The following is a 22,127-nucleotide window of genomic DNA, read 5'->3' as shown; positions in this document are numbered from 1 at the left end:
TAATGCCATTGATATTGCAAACTGACAGTTTTAATAAGGTATTTTTCTCATTTATTTATTATTTACATGGTAGAAGTAGATCAATGAGATTGACTTTTGATCTTAATGTCTCCTAAGGAATTAATGCTTCTTGTTTATGGGTAACTAGGCACTAGGCCTGGGATATATATAGTACAGAGGAGCTTTTATTCTTGTAAAATAACATACCAGTTCTTTCTGTAATTGCCAGAAGTAACAACTGAAGCTGCTGATTTTGTAGTAGGTAGGCAGCGTGACGTTTGAACATTGCAATTAAATGTCCACTGTTTCTGTTTGTTGCTGTAGTACATATTTGTGAAATCAGTAAGATAAAGATACTGTATCACTTTAGTCTTTATTGAACATCTAGTTCTGTGAAGTCATTATACTTTTCTTTTTTCCTTTCTCTTTGTAGAGATAGTGCATTTCAGATTATCTCTGTTTGCAGAGGAACAAGCCTAGGTTTGAACATCGTTGGAGGAATTAACAGAAATGAAGGGCCTTTGGTATACATTCAAGAAATTATCCCTGGTGGTGACTGCCATAAGGTAAAGACCTTTTTTTCCCTCTGTCCCCCTTCAGTCCACGTGTATTTTTTTCCTTCACTTAGTACATACTTCAGTATTTTACATATAAGGTTATATTTTAAATACAAATTTTTGTTTGTGTTTCTGCATGCTTTCTCTTTAAACAGAGTTATCTCATTGCACCATGGCATGGTACATGGTACTGAAAATTATTCATGAGTTCGTTTGAGATAAATAAAGATCTTGTTCCCCAATTTACATTTGAGAAAGTAAGAAATCAACTTCTTTAAGAGGTTGCGTGATGCAAAGTAAATCAGTACAGATGGGGCAGAGCTACAGCTTGCATCTTTGGTTTTTTTTTCTTGTAAATTCAAAAAATAATTTTTCCCTTGGACTTAATTTACAGGGATCCTTGCAGTTGGAAAGCATTGTGTAGGCAAATTAGAATAAAAATATTCTGATAGTGCAGACTAATAAAATTTATGAATTAGTACTGATTACTGTTTTCATTTATGACAAATGCAATATGTAAATCAGGAGAGTTTGTCCGTTTAAAAAAAATAACAGAACTGTCTGGTTCAAGTACACAAAACTGTTTATCCAAGTGTATATTTTTGCATTCTGAGTTATTATGGTTGTTTTGATGTGTAGATAACCAGTTTTTGCCTCTTGCCAAGCAGGAGGGTATGAGTTAATTTCATGAGCAGTGAGTTTTGCCCCAAAACAGTCTTTAACTATTTGAGACTCAATTTTCGTAGATTAAGGTTAATCCCAAAATGTCAAGATGGAAGGAAAAAATTGAATGTTTATCCTGGACTTCTTTTAGTGGATAAACGGCAATAATTCTTCTTTTGTTTTCTTCTATTTTGTTGTGGCTTCTAAAACAGTTTTCTCGGTATAAACCTATAATTTAAAGCCTATCATACATAATCGATAGACTGAGACATGAATTTGCAGTAGGTTCTAATATTAGCAGTATTATGGGTAATTTCCCAATCTTGGTTGTCCTGTTTGAGAAGCCCAAGTAGCAAGCGTATTTTAAATCTCTTGCCACACGAGGGCAGCACTGAAATGGAGATCTTTTAATAGACGGGATGCAAGCGAAACAAAAGATCTACAACTTTTTTCTTTAATCAAAACCAAAACACTAAGTGTTACTGCAAAAAAATGTAATAAAGTGCTATCATAAGTTTGAAATAATACAGCTAAAATGATGGTATGCTGGTATTAAATATGTAAAATTATACTGCTCTTGAAAAGGTATTTTACTTCTTTCCTATGTATCGTTTTCTGTACACAGTTTCACATGGTCAGATTGATTCTGCAGTTAATTTCTTAAAAGCTGAAGAACACAGACCTGTATGTGTGTTACATTAGATAGATGTCATAACTAACTGTGTAACCATGGGTAGATTACATGAATTTGCAGTTCAATTGTTGAGCCCTCTTAAAATGTGAGTAAAGAAAGCTTTATCTTAGTAAGAAATCTAGCCTAGCATGTTTAAAGTCTTGTCTTACAGTCTCTGAGACAGAAATGTGGTATGTTCCTGTGTTGGTAGAAAGTTTGCAATGAATTCAGCAGAAGCACAAAGATAACAATATTATTTCTATCATGGTTTTGACTGATGAATTCCTAATAGACTAATCTAGTTTCCTTATTAAGATTAATATGACTGGTAAGTGACTGAAGAGTCCCATGTATAGCCATGAACATTTTGTTTTGAAATACAAAGTAATCCAGCTCACAGCTGAATTAATTAGTAAAGAAGCTTCCTGTAGTCAGATGGGTTGGGGCTTCTTGCTGGAAAAATTGCTCTCTGTGGTTGGTTTGTTTGGATTCCTTTAACAGAAATATGCATCTGTGTCTGAATTTCTTCTTCACACAATATGTGAGATCCGTTCTGTCTGATGAAGCTTTTATAATGACTGCTATCGTGATTAAATTATCATTTGATCAGCTGTTTATTTCTGGAAGATTGTCAGCAAAAATGTATAACCATTCTTGGTATTTCTTGTCTTAACTGATCCAGAGGAATATGTTAAAGTGCTGAGATTATATACTTCTTTCTATAGTGTTAGCAATTAATATAAAATTTATGGTTTGGGTTTTTTATTTGTTATGTTAGGATGGACGGTTGAAGCCTGGAGATCAACTTGTGTCCATAAATAAAGAGTCAATGATTGGTGTCTCCTACGAAGAGGCAAAAAGTATAATCAACAGAACAAAGATGAGGTATCTATTACTGTCAAACAGCTAACTCTCCAAAATGATTTATTGTATAATATTGATGATCAGATTGTGAAATATCCATTGTGTGTACTTACAGAAAATGCAAGGGATATTAATTTTTTTCTATATTCAATTGCAATATTATTTAGTAGAAAAAGACTCAAATGCACCTTGTAGACCTGTAAAATCATGATACTTTCCTTCCTTTCCAAAGAAAGAAAAAAAAAAACAGGCCCACACTATTAGCCTTTTTTAGTCATGGAGAATAATGATGGTAAAGGAAACATCCTTTTAGAAAAATAAATAAATGAAGTCATGCACAGTGTTTGGAAAACTGTAAATTTAGCAAGAGTAGCATATAATCTTATGAACAGTATAGTGAAACTTTTTAAATTTTGATTCTAGGTTTGAAAGTTTTTGGGAGATAGCTTTTATTAGACAAAAAAATATTCCCAGTTATTCAGAGACTCTGCAACGTCCTTCCAGTCTCTTAATGTCTTCTATAACATGTGGAGAGCAACTTAGTCCTCTTGAATCTCCTAATGGGAAGCTTGTTTCAATGTTCACTCCAAATGCTGTGAGTATTATTACTCCTCCTTATTACTCCTCTTAGAATAAAGTGAGCAAATGGTTGTTTTTCCTAGTTTTATTGGAATTTCAGTAGAGGGTTATTTCAGCTCAGTTTCCATTCTAGTAAGAAAATGACTGGGTCTTTTTTTTCCTGCACAATATTAATTCTTTGGAATATCAAGACTTTTCCAGAAGACATGTTGTATAACAGTAGTGTAAACCACACTGATAGGCAGAATAAAGAGTATTGGTTGACTTGTGGTAAGAAAACAAATCAGATAAAATAAGCATTAACCATGTTCTTAGATACAAAATTCTCCTTACTGTTTCTCTAGGGTGTAAAGTTTCAGAATCAGCTATACATAGTTGTATATTTCAGAGATAAAGTTCTCTCTGATTACTACATTTGTGTAAGTACAGCACAGTCTCGCAAGTTACACTTCCTCCGTGATGATGGGATTTTTGCTTAAAAATCAGGGTCCCAGAAGAATGTGGGTTTTTCCCCCTTCTTTCAGCTAAGCAACAATTGTTTTAATTCATACAGTTCACCATTAGCGTAAAGAAGTAATGTTGACCATAAGAAATAAGATTTTAAAACTACTCTGATTTCAATTTTTAAAAATACATTTTCAATTTATCACATTTTTAAAACTAAATATTGTCTTTGAACGAGGAAGAATAAAATGTTCCATGTCAAACACAAAGTCAAAATAGGTGATTCTCAATTGTTCTTACATTTGTACTTAAAATTCTTGTCCATTTTTCTTTCCTATTAGAGATATAAACATTGAAACAGGTTGCCTAGAGAGGCTGTGCTATCTTAACCTGTGAAGATATTCAAAACCTAACTAAGGTTTTGATAAGACCCTGATCTGAGTTTTTTGAATGGCGTGCCTTCTTGCCATCACCACGACCCCATGCCTTCCATTTTCTCCAAGGGTTGTTTTGATCTTTCCAGTTGTATTTCTCCCCCTGGTCTTCCTTCGTCTTCCTCTCTTTTACATCAACGTATATTTCTAGTCTGGCTTGTGATCTGCTTTAGAAATGCCATTTCATGGCTTTTGATTTTCTTTTATAGACGGAAACTGGAGTCAAGATGGGAGAGCAGTCTCCAATTACTTCTCTAGACAGCAGTCCTACTGATGTGTCTGCCTCTGGTAAGTGCTGATTTAAGTCCCTACCACCCTTTTTTTCTTCAAGAACTGGCATACAGAAAATAGTACATAGTGAGACTGAATAGTCTTTAAAAAAAGAAATACTGCACTATTTTTGTAGTACTAAAAAAAGGACTGAGGTCAAGGTTTAGTAGCTTCTGTCAAATACAATTTACATTGTCTTTAACGGACAGCTGAAACTAAACAAAAATGAGTGATCACAACGTTTGTTATACAGCAGTAATGATAATAGACTTAGTAGAGACCAGATAATGAAGACTCACATATAGATCAAGATTAGGTTGCCATAGAAACTGTGCTTTCTTGATTGGATGAAATTCTGTGGATGTATACTGCTTACACTTTTTTTTTTTTTTTTTTTTTAAATCAGGGCAGCATATCAGAAGGACAGAAATAACACACAGACACACAGACCTCTTTGACAGTTTTTCAGTTAATAATGGATATAAATTTGTGTATATTTACAGTTGACAGTCATGACATTCAGATAAAGACAACAGTCACTTGGATCATATCTCTAAATATATATTTTGAAAACAGCACTACGGAAAAACAGAGGTTGTAGAATTTGGTCAGAACCAAATCTAAACTGAACAATTGCAATTCCTCAGTCAGAGCTTCCACTTCTCATGCTGCCCTTTTTCAAGGATAACCTTGAAAAATTAAAGAAGCTATTAGATTTATTTTCTTTAATGCTGTAAGAAAAAAACAGCACAATTTTGAGAAATTCTTGCAAAAACTCATACACAAGGCTTTTTCATTCTGAGTTGCAAGGAAGTATGCCAATTCAGCTGAGGTTCTAGCCTACTGTCTTCAGAATTTAATATAGCATGTGAGAGGTGTGAGTGTCAGAGATTTTCAAGATGTTTTGGTTTATGCTTTTGGCATATAAAGAGAATGTAAATTACTTTGAGCTTGGAAACAGATATGCTGTGAAAAAAAACCCAATAAAACAGTATTCTATCCGCTTCCTTCTGTTCCTTTAGGGAGAATCTCAAACTACATGATCCTTTAGTTTTCAAATGCTGGTTTTGGTTTTAGTACCTCTCTAGTCCATTAATGAAAGAATGAATTAAGATCTAAATTATACTTATGAATAATGAACACAAGTATTCCATTTTCTTCTGAAAAAAAACCCAAGTCAATGAATTTGTTCTATTTACATACATCTAAAATCCAAAGAAATTGAAAGTTAACTGCTCCTTTTGCCTACTGTCTGTCATCAAAGGCTTCCAAAGGTTGCTGCTGCTTGTGTTGTATCCACAGGTGTGTCTGAGGTATGACAAAGCTATGACTGTATTTCTCAAGTTCCATTAAAACTAAGCACACACAGAAAAAAAAAAAAAAAGGCAATTAAGCAATTATTCTGAAATCTTGCATATGGACTGCTTAATACTGCTAGCTTCTTTTCCTTTCCTCAGCTTAATCATTTGTGGATGTTGGAAATAAAATAGATGCACCATAAGTTATTAATGCAACCAACTAAAATTATGCAGACTTGTTGTATTTCTGACTATGAGGACTGGAGAGGAGGGGATGATGGCTTAATGGGTAGAAGTTATTGGAAAAGAGTTCCTCCCCAGGGAAACATACTGAGGAGCCTGCTAGAATTCAGTCTGCGCTACCTCCACACGGACCTTAGTTGGCAACAGGTCATTCTCGCTCCATTTCCACAGCGTTTGCTAGGTCACTGGATAGGCTTTTGGGAACTGTTGATTATGCTGAGGGTGTGTCTTGAAGGTCTTTTTCAGAATGCACAAGTGTGTTTCCCCTTCTGTTTCCAGAGTAACTATGTATCTGACAGAAGAGAAAATACCATAAGTATAAGCCATATGCTTGATGAATCGCTCTAAGTTATTCCTGGGTTCTTTCTACTAATTTGCGACTTGTCACTTTTTGATGTGAAAAAATAGTTTGTGATTGATACTCAGAATTTTTGTGTATTACAATTATGTTCTTCAAAAAAGAAGTCAATCTAAATATTAACATTATTTGTGGCAAGTAGGTATTTAGCTGGCATCCATTTGATGAACAGAACTTCAGAACAGAATTTCCAAAGCAATAGTTACAACTCTATCATTTTTTTTTTTTTCCTTCTTAGTTATTGCCCCCAGCCAGAATGATGATCTTGAGCTGCAAAGAAGAGACTCTACTTTTCGTCTCAAACTAGAAAAGCTGGAGAGGGTAAATACTTCAAATCTCTTGAGTTTTCCTTTCTCCTTCATGATACATGTAAAACATCTGGAGTGTATTTCAAGCATGACAACCTTTAAGGTATAAATTATACACCAAATTTTCTATTTGGATAGTTCTTTCAGGTTGCAGGCCAATATTTCATTGTATATATTGTGCAAATTACTGTTTTTGTTAATCTAATTACTGATTAACTCTTCTGGGAATCTGAACATCCCTCAGGATTTTTGAGGCATTTATTAAGGACAAAGGGTTTTGCTTATTACACTCATCTGTATTCAAGGTTAAATAATATCTGAACATCTCTCAATTAGAAGGAAAAGTCACAGAGTGTCTCTGGCATAAAAGTGTTGTCAATGAGAGAGTACTCATACAAAGGCTCTTTGAAGTATAGCTCTTTAATTACTCCCCCATGTCCCTGCAGTCATTATCCCTAGTCCTTTTTTTTTTTTTTTTTTTTATTCCTGCAAAATAAGTTTTCTCCTTCCAGGCATTGAATTATCTTGGGATTCAGCCCACAGATGAACAGCAGCAAGCCCTAAGGCAGCAACTTCAGAAAGATTCTAAAGGAACAGTATCTTTTGGAGGTAATAATTTGTTAATTACCATGGAAAATAATGAAATGGCAAAATATAGAAATAATAGGTAATAACCATTAATGTATTTTATGTCAGTATTGGGTTGCTGCTGCAAATAAAATGATACCTTGAGGCAAGAACCTTATTCTACTGTATAAAAATAAAATTGGATTTCTGAAACTGGAAAGCATATCACAAATTTATCTAATTAAGAGCAGTCTTAAGAAGGTTTTGATTTTATGCTCACAAATTCCTAAGTTTTTTCCTCAACAGTAGGATACTGTAATTGTTCCAAAAATTACTTGGGACAGTACTGATGGTTAAAGAGACTTCCTGAAGCAACTAAACTGATGGATTATTTAACTTGTTAAGTTTGTGAGAAGTGAGAACATTTCAACTATTGCACATAGAAGGAGGTTTGCATGGAAAGCATCATGATTATTCTTCTAGCTAAATCTAATTCTGATGGGAATGAGTTGCTTTTGTTGGGTATAACAATTTTGGAAGGTGGTACTAACAATTTAAGAATATTTGTTATAAACTGTGAGACGTGATAGTTCTGATGCTAAAACTGATGGAGACTTCACGTTTTTCCTAAAGTTTATGAAAAAGTGTCAAACACTAGTATATGAAAAATAACTTCTTGTACTTGATCATCCAAAAGATACTGTATTTTCAAGTACCTTACCAAGAAAGATACTGAAACTTCCATCAGATTTTATGTGATGTAAACAAACAGACCTTTATATTTCCACTTTTCTGTCATATTGTAGAAGAATTTTTTTTTTGTACATTCAAAATGAATGGATAATCCCAGCCATGTTGATTGAGAATGCTGTAGTGTTTGTATCTAAAACTTTCACTTGGTCAACATGAATTTTACCAGATCTCTATCAGGGGCTTAAAGGACCTGCAAAGGAAACTATGAGCTGTGAGCTAGCACATCATTTTTGCTTTTTCCTGCATAGACACCATCTCCTCTAATAACACCAATTCATTGGGAAGGGCAGGTGTTTAACAAGTGGGCAGATTTCTTTTAATGTTTCACAGGGGTCTGCCAAATGTAGGACATCTCTAACCAGGCACTTTGAAGGAGAACTTCACACCAGCTTTTGTTTTCTTTTCTCTTTCACAACTTGATTCGGGGCTATTTCATCCTGAGACCCTTTTTGAACATTTTTATTCTTATTCTTACAGGCTTTACCAAATGGTTCTCTTCAGAGAGATGTGTCTGATTTTCATATTTTCCTTTAAAAAGCTTATGAAAGGCAGATGCTGCATTTATAAAAGGGTAGCCATATATTGTGACATTAGTAGTTGTGCTACATCTGGTGATACTGCTACTAAACTGAACTTGTGGACTACAGCAAGAAAATCTAAACTGTTTTTTAGATTTCGTTGAAGTATCAAGGAATCTGTTCTCTATGCAATTGAATGCAACAGATGATGGTGAAAAATTTGTAACATTTGGGGTCAATGAAATTGCCAGCTTACTGGATTCACAGGTAAAATATGTGCCTGTACAGCGTGTAACTGTTGGGAGGAGATTATTGGAGAGCTTATTATATGTAAGATTACTCCAAATCTTGGGCAGATGTTTAGAACAGCTCCATATCATGATGTTCTTTGAGATAACCTAGTTTCTGTGAAGCTTTTTAAGGTGACCTACTTTGCAGAAAGCAATTCTTGTAATTATGTTGTGATTTGTTATAAGTATGAACAACAGTGATTTCCTGAGGTTTCTTAATGGAATATGTATTGCTACTACCTGTATGAATGATAAACAATTATTAGGCCCAGTGATTTGAACTACTGCTACAGTGAAAATCTCTTTATTTTAGAGGTGACTTTAAGAAAGAACATTTGCAGCATAGGAATACTAAAATAAAATATTATTTAAAATATCGAAGAAAACGAGGGCTATTAGTGTTGTATTCTTGATACTTTAAAAATATTTTTATTAATTATTTTTATTTTTCCATTTGAAGATGAGTTGTTCAGAATTTTCTTAAACATTTTTAATATTTTAATAGCTTTAAATTATTTTAGAATTAAGATTAGCCTCTCATTTTATTAACAAGACCATTTAAGATAAGATGTTAAAGGTTATGGAAGATGCAGTTAGCAATACATTTTAACCTTATGTATTTAAATACACACAGTTTGTAACCTGTGATTCTTTGGAGGATGACATGGAAAGACTTAAGAAAGAAAGAAATGAAGCTTTAAAAGAAATTAGTAAATTAAAGGTAATACTTAATTTTTATTTGCTTTAAATTTTTCAAGAGACTAATTTCTTTGTGAGTATATATAGTAATTTACTGATTTTCTTTTTAAATTTATGTGCAATTTTTGTTGAATAAATAGAAAGGCAGAGCAGACAATCCTAATTATGTTTGAAGATTTTATGCTTACAATATATTTCTGGACACAGTGAATTTTATTTGTTATACTGAATACTAATACTTTTTTTAATCTGATTCACAGAGAAATGAGATTAAGCAGACATTTCACAAAAGTGAATTTGGAGAAGTGACTGATTTGCATAGCAATTTTATTTAGAAATGTGTGATCCTGGTAACCGCAGTGTCTGATCATATGCAATACTTTTGAAAGAAGTCAGAACTGCACGGTAAATTAGTGTTTTCCAAATCAATCCATATTTTCACAAATTACAAAATACATAAGACTTAAAGCAACAAATATATTTATTGTTTCTTAATACCCTGGGTTACAACCACAGTCCTATGTTCCTGAATTTCTTTTTTTGACAGCCTTAAAGATAAAAAAATTCTGGTTGTGTATGTATTCAACATAATCTAACTCTTGTTCTTGGACAGGACTGGAAAATTGATCGCAGGATTCTACAAATTGCCTGCTGATCCAAAAAAAAAATTATTTCTTGCTATAGATTACAAAAGCATTGGGTTCTGTTTTGTTCTGTGCACAAAGATTCTTCTTCTGAAAACTTTGTACTGAAATGAAAGAACCCAGTTTACATTGAACGTTGAAGTAGTGAATACTCAGTCATGAGTCCACTAAATTGCTGATGTCAAAAACTGGCAATGATCAATCTATAATTGCCTCATTTCTTATACTCTTCCCTTAACAATCTCCAGTTTCTCACTCCATAATGAGTGAGAAATACCTTTGGTCTGACTCAGTATGAGAATCTTTATGCTTCTATAGCAATTTTGGGGTTTTTTTTTTAAGAACTTTTAACCTTCTGAAAGTGGTGTACCTACAGGCTTCTGGTATGAGTGAAAGAATGGTCAAACATACAATGTGGAAAGAACTTGACAAGAATATCAGGTTTTACAGCAATATGTTAAGGACGAAAATGTCTTTAATCTGGTCATTTTCTAGGTGGCTAGATATTAAGACACTTAAAATGTGTATTTTACTTGTATCATAGAAATGACCAGTAAATAATGCTCAGATGCTTAAGAAACTTATCAATGAACTCTCTGAAAAACTAGCCTTTAGAAATTAAAACTTGTTTTTGTCTCAGGTTTTACAGAAGCTGTTGATTATTTATTATTTCCACTAGAACTTTTTAAATAAATGTGTTTCTGATTATACAACATTATTAACAGACATACGTTGTGGCCTAGAAACATAGTACTTGTACACAGGGAAGTAAGTGCATTGATAGAAGTTAAGCATTACTGCTTGTAATTTTGAAAGAGCTAATTGGGTTTTAGGAATAAAAAAACCCTTTCTCTTTCAGACCTAATTATTAATTGTTTCTTCCTTTTTTTAACAGGAAAAATTGTCTGAATCTGTGAATGTACAGAAACAGTTGACAGAGGAGCTACAAATAGTCAAGCAAGTATGTTGTAGTTCCTTAGAAATATAGTAATTCTTTTTTTTAAATTTTTTTTGTGGAGGAGAGAATAGTGTGCTTCTATCTCTTGATGCTTACATAGGCTATACTTTCACACTGATTTCAACACAAAGTTGGTCTTTTGTTAGTACAAAACTTTTGATTAGAATTGGAGAATATTGATTCTTAAGTTTTTCGAGCAGTAATACTTCTCTGTTGTTGAATTGAGGTGGGAACCTTAAGATAAATTGAATCAGATAAGTTGGATAATAATGTAGTAGCACCTTTCTGGTCTTAAGTGTTCTTGAAGTGATTTGCCTGTTCTTAAGCAACAGTGAGCCTAATCTACAGTCCTAATTTTAGCTACTTTGTAAGTCAACCAGAGTTTTAAACATGAAAAAATACACAACTGACAATTCTGCCTAGTATTTACCAGGAAAAAATTGGTAGTGTTTTGTGAGAACTGTCTTGTTTCTGTCTCCATATCTATCTATAACTATGAGAGAAGAAATCAGAGTTTCTTATGAAATTTAGTCTTTCTAGTTCTGTCATGTCATTTATAGCCTGGATTAAAAACCAAGTAACTTTCCTACTTCTACTGAACCCTGTTTGCTCTTTTTATTCTTATGAGCTGGCTACCTTTCTTCTCTCCTGTACTGCTACATGTATTCCTTGTAGATTTCTCATGGCTATCTGTTCTGTCAGATATTGTAGGTAAAAATGCAAGATAAGTTTTAAAAATCTTTCCATATACTGTATTAAGATCAGTTTTACATTTTTGCTCTCATATGTAGATTTGTTCAGCACCTTTTAGTCCTTGAATATAACAGACGTGCTTGAAAGCTTTTTCCATTAATATTGTGGTGTTGCTGTCTGTACACAGTGGGAGAGCGGGGGAGTAAATTGGATTCTTTTTTGGATAAAGTTTAGGTGCTCTACTGGAACACGCTTCCAGCTCATGTCAACATTTGCTTATGGGTGTTCAGTCTGTGGCTCTAGACTAGAGGAGATGTTCAGTCTATCACTCTAGACTAAAGCTAGTGCAAAGTACAAACCCCAGAATGCAAACTGTCTGGACATCACATCCTCAGCATGGAGTATTTCATTTCACATACCTTACTGGGAAGGTGGACCTGGGATGGTTTAAGATGGATTTAAGTGGCAACAATACCCATTTTCTACCACGTGAGGTCCTCGTAATTTTATTTTTCTGTCCGGTACTGTCGTGTGAAGGTGAAGGTCAGCTTTGCAGTACAAACCTTCAGGGGATAAACACTCTGATTTTCTAGTAAGCGTTTTAAGTAACTGCTGTTGAAAATGTTCCATATCGTGAAATGAAAGAGAAATATTAAATTATATGAAATTACAGCACTGTGTGACCTAATTTAGGAGATACAAGCAGGCTTTTAATGGAAGTTTTAGTTCTGTTTACCTTCAGTACATTTTCAAGTGTTTTATATATATTTCTGTAGATCAGAAGTTTAAAAAAATAGGCTACTTTACTAAAAGTTGCTATTTAACTTATGATGGTTTTTTTTGAGCTGAAGTTAGTGAAATGCATTAATGGATACATTATTGAGTCCTATGAGGCCTGATTAAAAGTGAACAAACAAACAAACTTAAGTATGTGCTTAAGGTCTTATGAATTCAGTACAATTTAAACATGGGTTGGTTTTTGTTTTGTTTTTTTTTAAATCACTGCTTTCCTAAAAAACCCAGGGTTTAAATGATAATACCAGTCATGTACAGGAGTATCTCTTGTGATATTTCTATTGTCTACTAGTTGTGAATTGCAGAGATTACAGCTTAATTAGGACAGGCATACAAATATTCTGGTTAATGGACATGTTCTGTTAGTACTAATTCATTAAATGGTGCTTGAATCAGTAGCTACCAGGATAAACAAACTCTTAAGATTAGAAATATTGCTGAATTTGAAATGAGGTAGTAATTATTTTCTAATAGTGGTCTATGGCAATTAAAATATATAAATATATGAATATATTTACTTTGAGATTGTGATACAGCACTATCTTTAGGTCTTCCTTGAAGTCATATGGAAGCTGAAATTGGCATAAAACATAGAGGGGCACTTTTGAGTAACTGAAGTCTTGTCAACACCAGGAACATGAAATCTGTAATGGTGTCTTACTTCCCTGGATAAATCTGACTGTATTCTGTGCTGCCTGGAAGTGCTGGGTCATACCAACCTGAATGATCTCTTCCTTAACACAATTTTTTTATGCAGTTACCGTCAGCTGGAGCACCTCAACTAAACGTAGTAAATGTGAAAGGTTGTAAAGATAGGACACTGTGGAATCCCATACTGCTAAACTTGTATTTCATAGGGTTAAGATTTGCTATTCTAAGGGGAAAAGAGGTGCTTTGTAGACTAGAATGTGAATGGCTGCTCTTTAGGAAGCAGTGTATAAAGTATTTCACCCTACCTGAAAGAAGTATTGAGTTTATTTTTATTTCATTAGCTTTTTATTTTAATATAAAGATACTCAGTGTTCTTTTTAAGGATGTTTTCAGCATATATTTTTTGTGAAACTAATGAATAAATATAATTGAATTGTAACTATGATTTTTCATGTAGTTTAAGGGAATACCTTTATTGCAGTGTTTGTAGTGACTGGAATATTACCCGGATAAAACCTTCTCCTGACACTTGAATTTATCTGAGGAAGAACTAGAACCTGGCTTTGAAAGAAACCTGTGCCTTGAAATTCATTCTGTAAGGATTCAGTTTCTCTCCTCCGACCTGCAGTTTCTTATTTATTGTAGTGGCTTCATACCAGATTAGGACAAATGGTCCCATCAGGCATTTATATAGATGAAATTCTGTTTCTGTTGCATCTTCCTTCATTCAAGCAGTCAGATGAAGGAACAAGAGAAATTGTTGCTGAAACATGCTGTAATCCATCTGTTCCTCCCTGGTGGGGGCCCCTTACCTGCATAAGGAAGAGAACACACCAAGTCACTGCAGCGCCAGCTTCAGTAACTGTAGAGCTGGGAAACGTGATGGTGTGGTTTCCCTTTGTGCCTCCCTGCTCTAGCAAACGGCTCTGGTGTGTCAGAAAACTTTGCTAATTCAGTTGTAGTGTAGATAATCGTTTCATTGTAATGTAAGAATCCATTGTTCATTAATTATTCCTTTAGGTCTTTCTCTGTTGAAATCTGGTCATACTTAGTCTGCTATTACAGAGAAATTAATATTCAACAATTGGCTTTCTGAAAAAACAATGGAGGAATAAAGGCAATTCTGGATTATAAGGGATTAAACCTTTATCTCAGGGAGGTCTTGTTTCAGAATGAAGACCTCCCTTTTCATTATAGCAATTTTCCCATGTCTTTTCTGATGTCAGTTTATTTCAATAATTCCTTAGTGTACATTTTTAAGATGCCACCATTTGTCAAGGCTTCTGTGTTAGAATCATAGAATGGTTTGGATTGGAAGGGACCTCAAAGATCATCCAGTCCCAACCCCCTGCCAGCAGCAGGGACACCTTCCACTAGACCAGGTTGCTCAAAGCCTCATCCAACCTGGCCACAAATCCAGGGAGGAGCAGCCACAGCTTCTCTGGGCAACCTGTTCCAGTGTCTGACCACGCTCACAGTGAAAAACTTCTTCCTAATGTCTAATCTAAACCTCCCCTCTTTCAGTTTAAACCCATTTCCCCTTGTTTTGTCATTAGTTGTCTTTATGAAAAGTCCTTCCCCAGCTTTCTTGTAGCCCCTTCAGGTATTGGAAGGCCGCTATAAGATCTCCCCCGAGCCTTCTCTTCTCCAGGCTGAACAGCCCCAACTCTTTCAGCCTGTCTTCATAGGAGAGGTGCTCCAGCCCTCGGATCATTTATATTAGTTCATTTATATATGTTTATATTTTTTTTTATATATATATATGTTTATATTTATATATGTTCATTTATATTAGTCAAACTTAATACCAGAGCATCTTTTCAGTTTTGTCTCCGAGACTTCTTTTCTACCTCCAGCCTATTACTGAAGGATACCTTTGCTACTGAGGACTGACACATCATCCTTTGTATCAGTAGGGCCCAGCTTTACTTGCTGGTGTGTCACACTGTTTCTTACACAGGCAAGAAAATGCCATCTACAGAGGCAGCACGTTTTACCTCTACTGCTGTGGAGTCCTAACTTCTTAGAAGCTCCACCCCTGTGTTCTCTGAATTGTTTCTAGGAAAAAGAACTGCTCTGAGCAGCTTGCAGGAGGGGTGGATTGTTCTGGTGGTCTTTCAGTGAGTTCTTTCAATAACGGCCCCTTGCACCGCTTTAGTGCTGTGCAGACAACTGTAAAATGCACTGCCTGAATAACAGGACATGCAGCAATGAGCTTTGGAATAGTCTGTGTTTCCAGGTGGAGATGATCATTATGTAGATCCAATGCTTTGTGCTTCCAAAACAAACACAAACACTTTATACTGTAAATTAAAGGTTATTTAAATGTATCTCTTACTACTTTTGTTCCTGTAATAGAAACCTCTAAACTGTATAGCACCAATGTACTCTGTATTCACTAATGATGTTGCTGTTTGCTACATGTGTGATTACTTCTTCTGATCCTTTATTTTCTAAGAGACCAGAATGTCCCTGGCAATCATCCAGATTGGTATTATATTGCAAAACCATTGTAAATATGAGGAAGATGATGTCCTATATATGACACTGATATTAGTTTACTTATGGCCTGAAATAAATACAGTTTAGAAAGACTAGCAGTGTACAGGTTAAAAGTCATCTGAAACTGAGATTGGTAGATCATTTTACAGAAAAAACATTATGATAGTATAGGAAAACCTGACTTGAAGAATATTGATTGCACAGGACAAATAAATCTAAGTTAGGAAATAATATAATTAAGTGTGCCTTTGTAAGCTTAACTGATCTCTCTAGACATTTATATGACACCTGTTAAATATTATATGACATTTGTTCCACAAAAAGAGGGAAGATTGGGTCATTTAGATTTTTCAGAAACAGTGATTTCATGTCTAGTTTCTAGGAGGTTATTTCCTACTTATTGTCTGTTTCTTCTCTGCCCCTGCCTGTTTCACCTCTAGTCCCATCCCTAAACAGGAAATAGTTGTTATAAGATATACTAGGTAAACTAGGAATAGGATATTCACCTAAATATCCTCAGCTGAGGAATTTGTACAAAGAGTTTCTAGCTCTGAGAATTTGTATATTTAAAGCTTATAATTTAATGATTTATAAAATTCATATAAAGTGAATTTTTCCACAGATTAATAAAAAGGTGAGGGGAACGATGATTTACTGCTTTTGGTGCCAGTGGGCCTGTATGCCTACATGTTTTTGATGACAGTTTGTTTGTTTTGTTCCTACTGTAAAGTCATCTTTTGTCCAGACCTTTAGTTTGACTTTTTAAATTCACAAATCAAAGTTAACTTGAATTAATACGCAGTAGTAAAATGAACTGAGCAATATCCTTCTCTAAATCAGACTTTACAACATTTGGGGATTACTTTAGCTGAATAAAAATATAACAGTTTCTAATTTCCTGTTTTCCATACATTATATATAAATTTTATATAATACTCTTCAATTATAACACAAGATAACAATGTAAGAGTAGGAAATAGACAGAAAAATAAAAAACAGCACTTATTTTGAGAACGTCAGCTGAATACTTGCATTAGAAGTCCATCTACATGGTGTGCAAACTCTGAATTGAGTGTGAATTCAGGCAATAATAGTAAAATGAAATAACATCTCATTAAAGTACTTTTTTAGTATGGAAGTGATGGGGCAGATTAACAGCACCAGGTGGATTTCTATAAAACCTTTCATTCACTTAGACTTACAGTAATCATAGAATTCATTATTTCATTTATTGGGAAAATTGTCTCTGTCTGAAAATATCCGTCCTTTGTTTGAACATCATACACTTAAAAATTAGCAACTGAACCATCTAACCGTGTACTAAAAGGCAGCCCTAATGCTAACTGCAGTGCTTCTGCGGTACATTTGTACTTCTTTGTTAGTTGGAGTTGTAACTTTTCAATTTAATTCTATCATCTTTAGGAAGCCAAGGCAGCTGTAGAAGAGACAAGAGCCCTGCGAAGTAGGATTCATCTTGCAGAAGCTGCACAAAGGCAGGCTCGTGGAATGGAGATGGACTATGAAGAAGTAGTTCGCCTATTAGAAGCTGAAATTGTAGAGCTGAAGGCTCAGCTCACTGATCATTCTGGCCAAAATAAAGTAAGCAAAGCAGTTGCCTGTTGTAGTTACCATGGTTTCCTTGCTGTTGTCATGTATCTTGTTTTCATTTTCTTTTCATCTGCTTTTCTAAAGTAGGTCACTGTTTGTCTTGTATTATTCAATAACTGGGATGATGCGTAGTGAAGAGGGTAATGTGAAGTGTATGAGTCTTCCTTTATCCAGGTATCTTTGGGCTGGAAAAATAGGAGCTAGAAGCATATGTGGGTCGTGGGTCAAAATGGCACATGTGAAGCATTAAAGCGTGGAATAGTTTCTAGACTGCAGATATATTGGCTTTTAAGACTATACATGTTTTTGTATCCTTTTGTATTTGTGTAAAAATGGTCATCATATTTGTTTCTGTTAGGCAAATAATAACGATATAAAGTAAATTTAGATTTAATCAAGATAATTATTTAAATGCTACTAACAGTATCCTGCCAAAAAAGTTGTTTGTTTGTTTTTTTTTAATTGAGTCTCATATTTTAAAACCACTTCATCTCTAGTGAAGCATTTCAAAACGTACTGAGGAACAAAATATTTGAGGCACTTTTACATTTTTCCCCATAATTGCAGTTCCATTTTCTACATGCAGTTTTGTACAAGTGCAAGCAGATTGACATTTATGCGTTTAACTTTTCTCATGAAAAATAGAAATGCATATGAATTTGTGAAGAAAACCTACTGAAATGTTGCCTTATTTCATCATAAGAATTAATTCAATATTAAAAGGTATTAAAAGGTAAAACCTATGGTATCTAAGCCTGCAAAGAAGCAACATAGCAACTATGTGTAGCTCCCAGGGAGGAATTCCTCTCATCTGATTGTGACTGTGTGTGATGAGATGAATCACACCCTAGATAATCTTCTTTCTGAGCATCTGGGTGAGATGCTCCATCTTTTATGTGAGGGATCTTTGAAGCACTGTTTGTTTTCTAGGACTTGAATATGTTGCAAAATTTTAAGATGTTCAGAGCATGTGGTTTGCTTTCTTAGAGAGTTGTTTCTGAGATGCTAGCTTGAATTCCTGAAATTCTGAGTGAGCACTCAAAAAATCTGAGTTGAGATTTGACTTTCTGTATTTCTTATTCAAAATAAGCAGTATCCAGTAAGTACCAACTCTCTAGTATACTCTTTTTAGTATAAAAGGCTGAGGTCCCTCTGAGGGCTTACCGCTCTTTCTCTGATGATTGAGAGTGAGATTAATAAAGAAAGGTGTTTTAATCAACGGATTGTTTGCATTTAGAGTTACCATGATTCTGCTGCTTTCTACACTGTGTACAAACAAATGTGTGTACTCATTTGCTTCAAGTAAACATAATAAGTGGGTTTTGGTGGCTTTTAATTTAAGTATTATGGTAGGTAGTAGGCTTTCAGAAAAGATCACCTACAGTGATGTAGAAGTTTATTTTTAATGATAGTGATATTTTCTTAATTTTGGAGAGTATTTTGGTTTAGATTGTCTGTTCAGCAGAACAAACATGCCCATATACATTTGAAGACTTTACTCATGGTGCCAGGGACCTGAAACCTTGAGCTTCCAGAACTTGATCTAATGGGGCTCATGTTTTCTGTAGCTGATGTACAGAAGGGATGCATAACACTGATCAATAGGTTATACAAGTGCATGTGGATAAGTCCTAGGGGGTAGTTTTCTCCAAGATATACCATAATTAGTCTGTTGGCCAAAGGATGTCCAGACTAATGGAGTGAGTTCATCACATCCTGGTTATTTATGCCACCCTGCAGACAGATCCCATTGCCATCAGGTTGGTATTTTTGATCCATTCATGAATCAGCTCAAATTGTCTAAAGTTTCACCCCTATCACTGTTGTTAGCTGCCAATTTCAATTTACCTTTATTTCATTTGCCAAATTCTGTTGCGGTTTGGGAGCTGATTTACTAGCAGATCAGGCATACCTGCCTCAGCAGCAGCTGTGTGTTTCAGAAGTGTAGAAAAGAGTATGTGTTAAACATATCAGACATCCATTTCAATTCACACAGTGTATCTATGTGAGCCATAGGAGAAAATGGTTAGAATAAAAACCTTAAAATGTCTTTTCCAGGATAACATCCAAGACTTGAGAAAGAGGGTTACAGTGCTTGACTGCCAGCTGCGGAAATCAGAATCAGCTAGGAAGACCTTTGAGGTGGCTACCGAAAAATTGCTACAATTTGTGGAGGTAACTTTGCCTTTCATTTCTAGCAACATGTTATTTGGAAAAGTTTTCTGTTGATGTTTCTGAGGAATAAACTTAATAAACTGACTATAAACTAGTTTGCAGAGATCCTTTCATTGCTAGAAGTAAAGATGGTGTATAAGTGTACAGATCCATGTAGGAATTTACTTAATCTTTATGTTTTGCTATACACTAAACAAATGAAACTGATCAGATAATTTTTTTCACCTAATTTTTCACAAACTCATATCAATTTCTGTGAAATTCCCCAGAGAAAAAAAGGCAGAAAACATATTTGAAAATATTTTGAAATGTTATGAAAAAAAAGTTATGTTATGATATTTATTTCATTTAAAGGGGTTATAATATTTTGGTTTTCACCTTCACGCTTCTAGCTGGGAGAGACTAGACTCTTTAATTACAAACCACGTCCCCCACACCCAAATAGGACATTGAATTAAAAGGTATTAACTTTTTTACTGTGTTGATTTATAAACTTAACTTCTTGACTATGGCCAACAGGTTGTGCATGAAATCCTTTCAGATAACTCTACTTCCTCAACAATTTTAAGGTAATGAAATGGCATAGTTTTTAATAGCGAAATGTAAATGTTAATATTGAAAATCTCTACTATTGTTTCAAAGTCTCCAAAAACTGTTGTAGCTGTTTTCCCTGTATTTTTAAGTGTATGTTTCTGACTGTCATTTTATTGAAGAAGTGGGAATGACATGAATTATAAATTGGGCTTTCAGGATACAGCTTCATTAAAAACTTCAGAATTAAATTAAAACAGTTAGCAATTACATAGCTATGGTAGTCTGGATGTTTCCATAAAGTAATTATAATGTGCTAAGGATTAGTTAAAATTGCAAAGAACCTTAACAGTGGGTTATAATTTTTTATTATTATTATTTTTTAGATTTGCCCAAGTGATTTTGCATCATCATTAATCCTGTAGCATATAAATAAATTGACAATATGTATACCCATTTAAGTTTTACTACTTTTCTTGTTTAAAAAGGTACCTAGGAATATTCAACAAGATTTAGAGCAGCCTTTGGTCCTTCAGAATACCAGCATGATTGTGCCTAATACATCCCAGATAGCGTTCAATTAATATTTATGTAACAGTAAACCTGTTTGGTCTCTATGTTGCCACCTTTTTCAGTAAAGCTCTCGAGGAAATCAAATCTCTTTAAGTGGAGTTAGCTGGAACCCTATTTCAAAACAATCTGCAGGATCAAATCGCCTAGTATACTGTAGATGTCTGTGATCTCATATGCTAATCCTAATCAATTAAATGCAGATCCCATTTGCACTGCACAAGAGTGATTTTGCATGTTTTATAAAGTTGATAGATTTTATTTTAGTAAATGGGTTGAAGCATAAAACACAAAACTAAAGTGACAAACTGACTCACTATCGGTGTAGAAGATAAGAATTGGGCCCCTTAAAGCAGTATCCCTTCTTAAATGCTACTATGAAAATTATTTCTCAGTGAGTTAATTTCCTGACACCCACTGAGTTTTTGATGCTAGATTTAGAGACGTGAACGTTGTTTGAATTGAACTTTCCTAATACCTTTATCGTACAGACAAAGCTGCTTCTGAGGCAAACTCATCAGTTTGGTAGTATGAATCTTTTTTGTTCACACAATGAGACCAAAACCAATCTAGAAACAAAAAATTTACTTTATTAAAAGTAACCATTTATTTTAAAATCTTACACCTAAACACTTAATATTTTTTGTTCTCTTAGTGACAGAAGAACAACATTATCTACTAAAGCACTTCTAGCACGGTTGGGAAAGATTGGACCTCCTGCCACGACAGCTCTAGCAGCAGAAGCCAGAGACCTTGCCAAGTCTGTCCGTGCCATTTTGGAAGTAGATAGTGAGTGAGTTTATGTGTCTTTGTGTGCATATCTGCATGTATACACATGCTCAAATACTTCCTTTCCTTCTTTTCTTCCATCAGATGTTCTGGCTGTAGCATCTTATTTGCTGATTGAGGGTAGCATGTTTCAGTAGTCACTTTTTTTTTTTTTTTTTTTTTTTTCCCCAAATGTGGAAGAAGGATCCTGAGCAGGAAATCTCTTTGGATTGGGTTGTGGTATAGGTGAGGGGTCCAGAGTCCAGTGGCTTTCAGGAAGGATGGTGGAAGACCTACAAATGCAGGGAAAGGGCTGCTGCTAAGGGCTATCCCCTTTGTTTTTCTAACCCTTACCATAACCTAAACTTACTCTACCCACAGTCAGAACCTTCTCCTACAATTGGTCTATTTTCATGCAGTGATTTGGCCACTTTTCTGTTGTGTGCTGCAGCCAGGAGAGCTTGTTCACTGTATTATTTTTTTAAATTCATTCCAAGATTACAGTGCTGCCTTAATGCTGGCTGCTTAAGATTTAATCAGTACTTCCTAGGACTGATAGAGAATGCAGAATGAGGAATAACTAGTATCTGTCTAGAGTTAGAAGTGATTTTCCCTATTAATGTCCTTAAAATAGTAAGTGCATTTCCTCCTTAACTTTAAACAGATATCCCCAGATAGTTTATTGCATGCATTTTACCAGTGTCAAATGGATGG

General features: G+C 34.5%; 1 protein-coding gene across 1 annotated transcript in view; it reads left to right on the top strand.

The window, feature by feature from the left end:
- Positions 1-22,127, top strand: part of STXBP4 (syntaxin binding protein 4) — a 64,086-nt gene that overhangs the window by 8,999 nt on the left and 32,960 nt on the right. The window contains exons 8-20 of the mRNA XM_010170307.1: positions 434-566; positions 2,672-2,778; positions 3,181-3,352; positions 4,424-4,502; positions 6,622-6,704; positions 7,204-7,300; positions 8,684-8,796; positions 9,454-9,540; positions 11,058-11,123; positions 17,184-17,360; positions 19,428-19,544; positions 20,064-20,113; positions 21,301-21,434. Of these exons, the coding sequence (XP_010168609.1) occupies positions 434-566; positions 2,672-2,778; positions 3,181-3,352; positions 4,424-4,502; positions 6,622-6,704; positions 7,204-7,300; positions 8,684-8,796; positions 9,454-9,540; positions 11,058-11,123; positions 17,184-17,360; positions 19,428-19,544; positions 20,064-20,113; positions 21,301-21,434 (1,415 nt within the window). The remainder of the gene's footprint in view (positions 1-433; positions 567-2,671; positions 2,779-3,180; positions 3,353-4,423; positions 4,503-6,621; positions 6,705-7,203; positions 7,301-8,683; positions 8,797-9,453; positions 9,541-11,057; positions 11,124-17,183; positions 17,361-19,427; positions 19,545-20,063; positions 20,114-21,300; positions 21,435-22,127) is intronic.

This window comes from Antrostomus carolinensis, unplaced genomic scaffold (genome assembly GCF_000700745.2).
Source record: "Antrostomus carolinensis isolate BGI_N321 unplaced genomic scaffold, ASM70074v2 scaffold14066, whole genome shotgun sequence".
NCBI lineage: Eukaryota > Metazoa > Chordata > Aves > Caprimulgiformes > Caprimulgidae > Antrostomus > Antrostomus carolinensis.
This window is presented reverse-complemented; position numbering and strand designations above follow the sequence as displayed.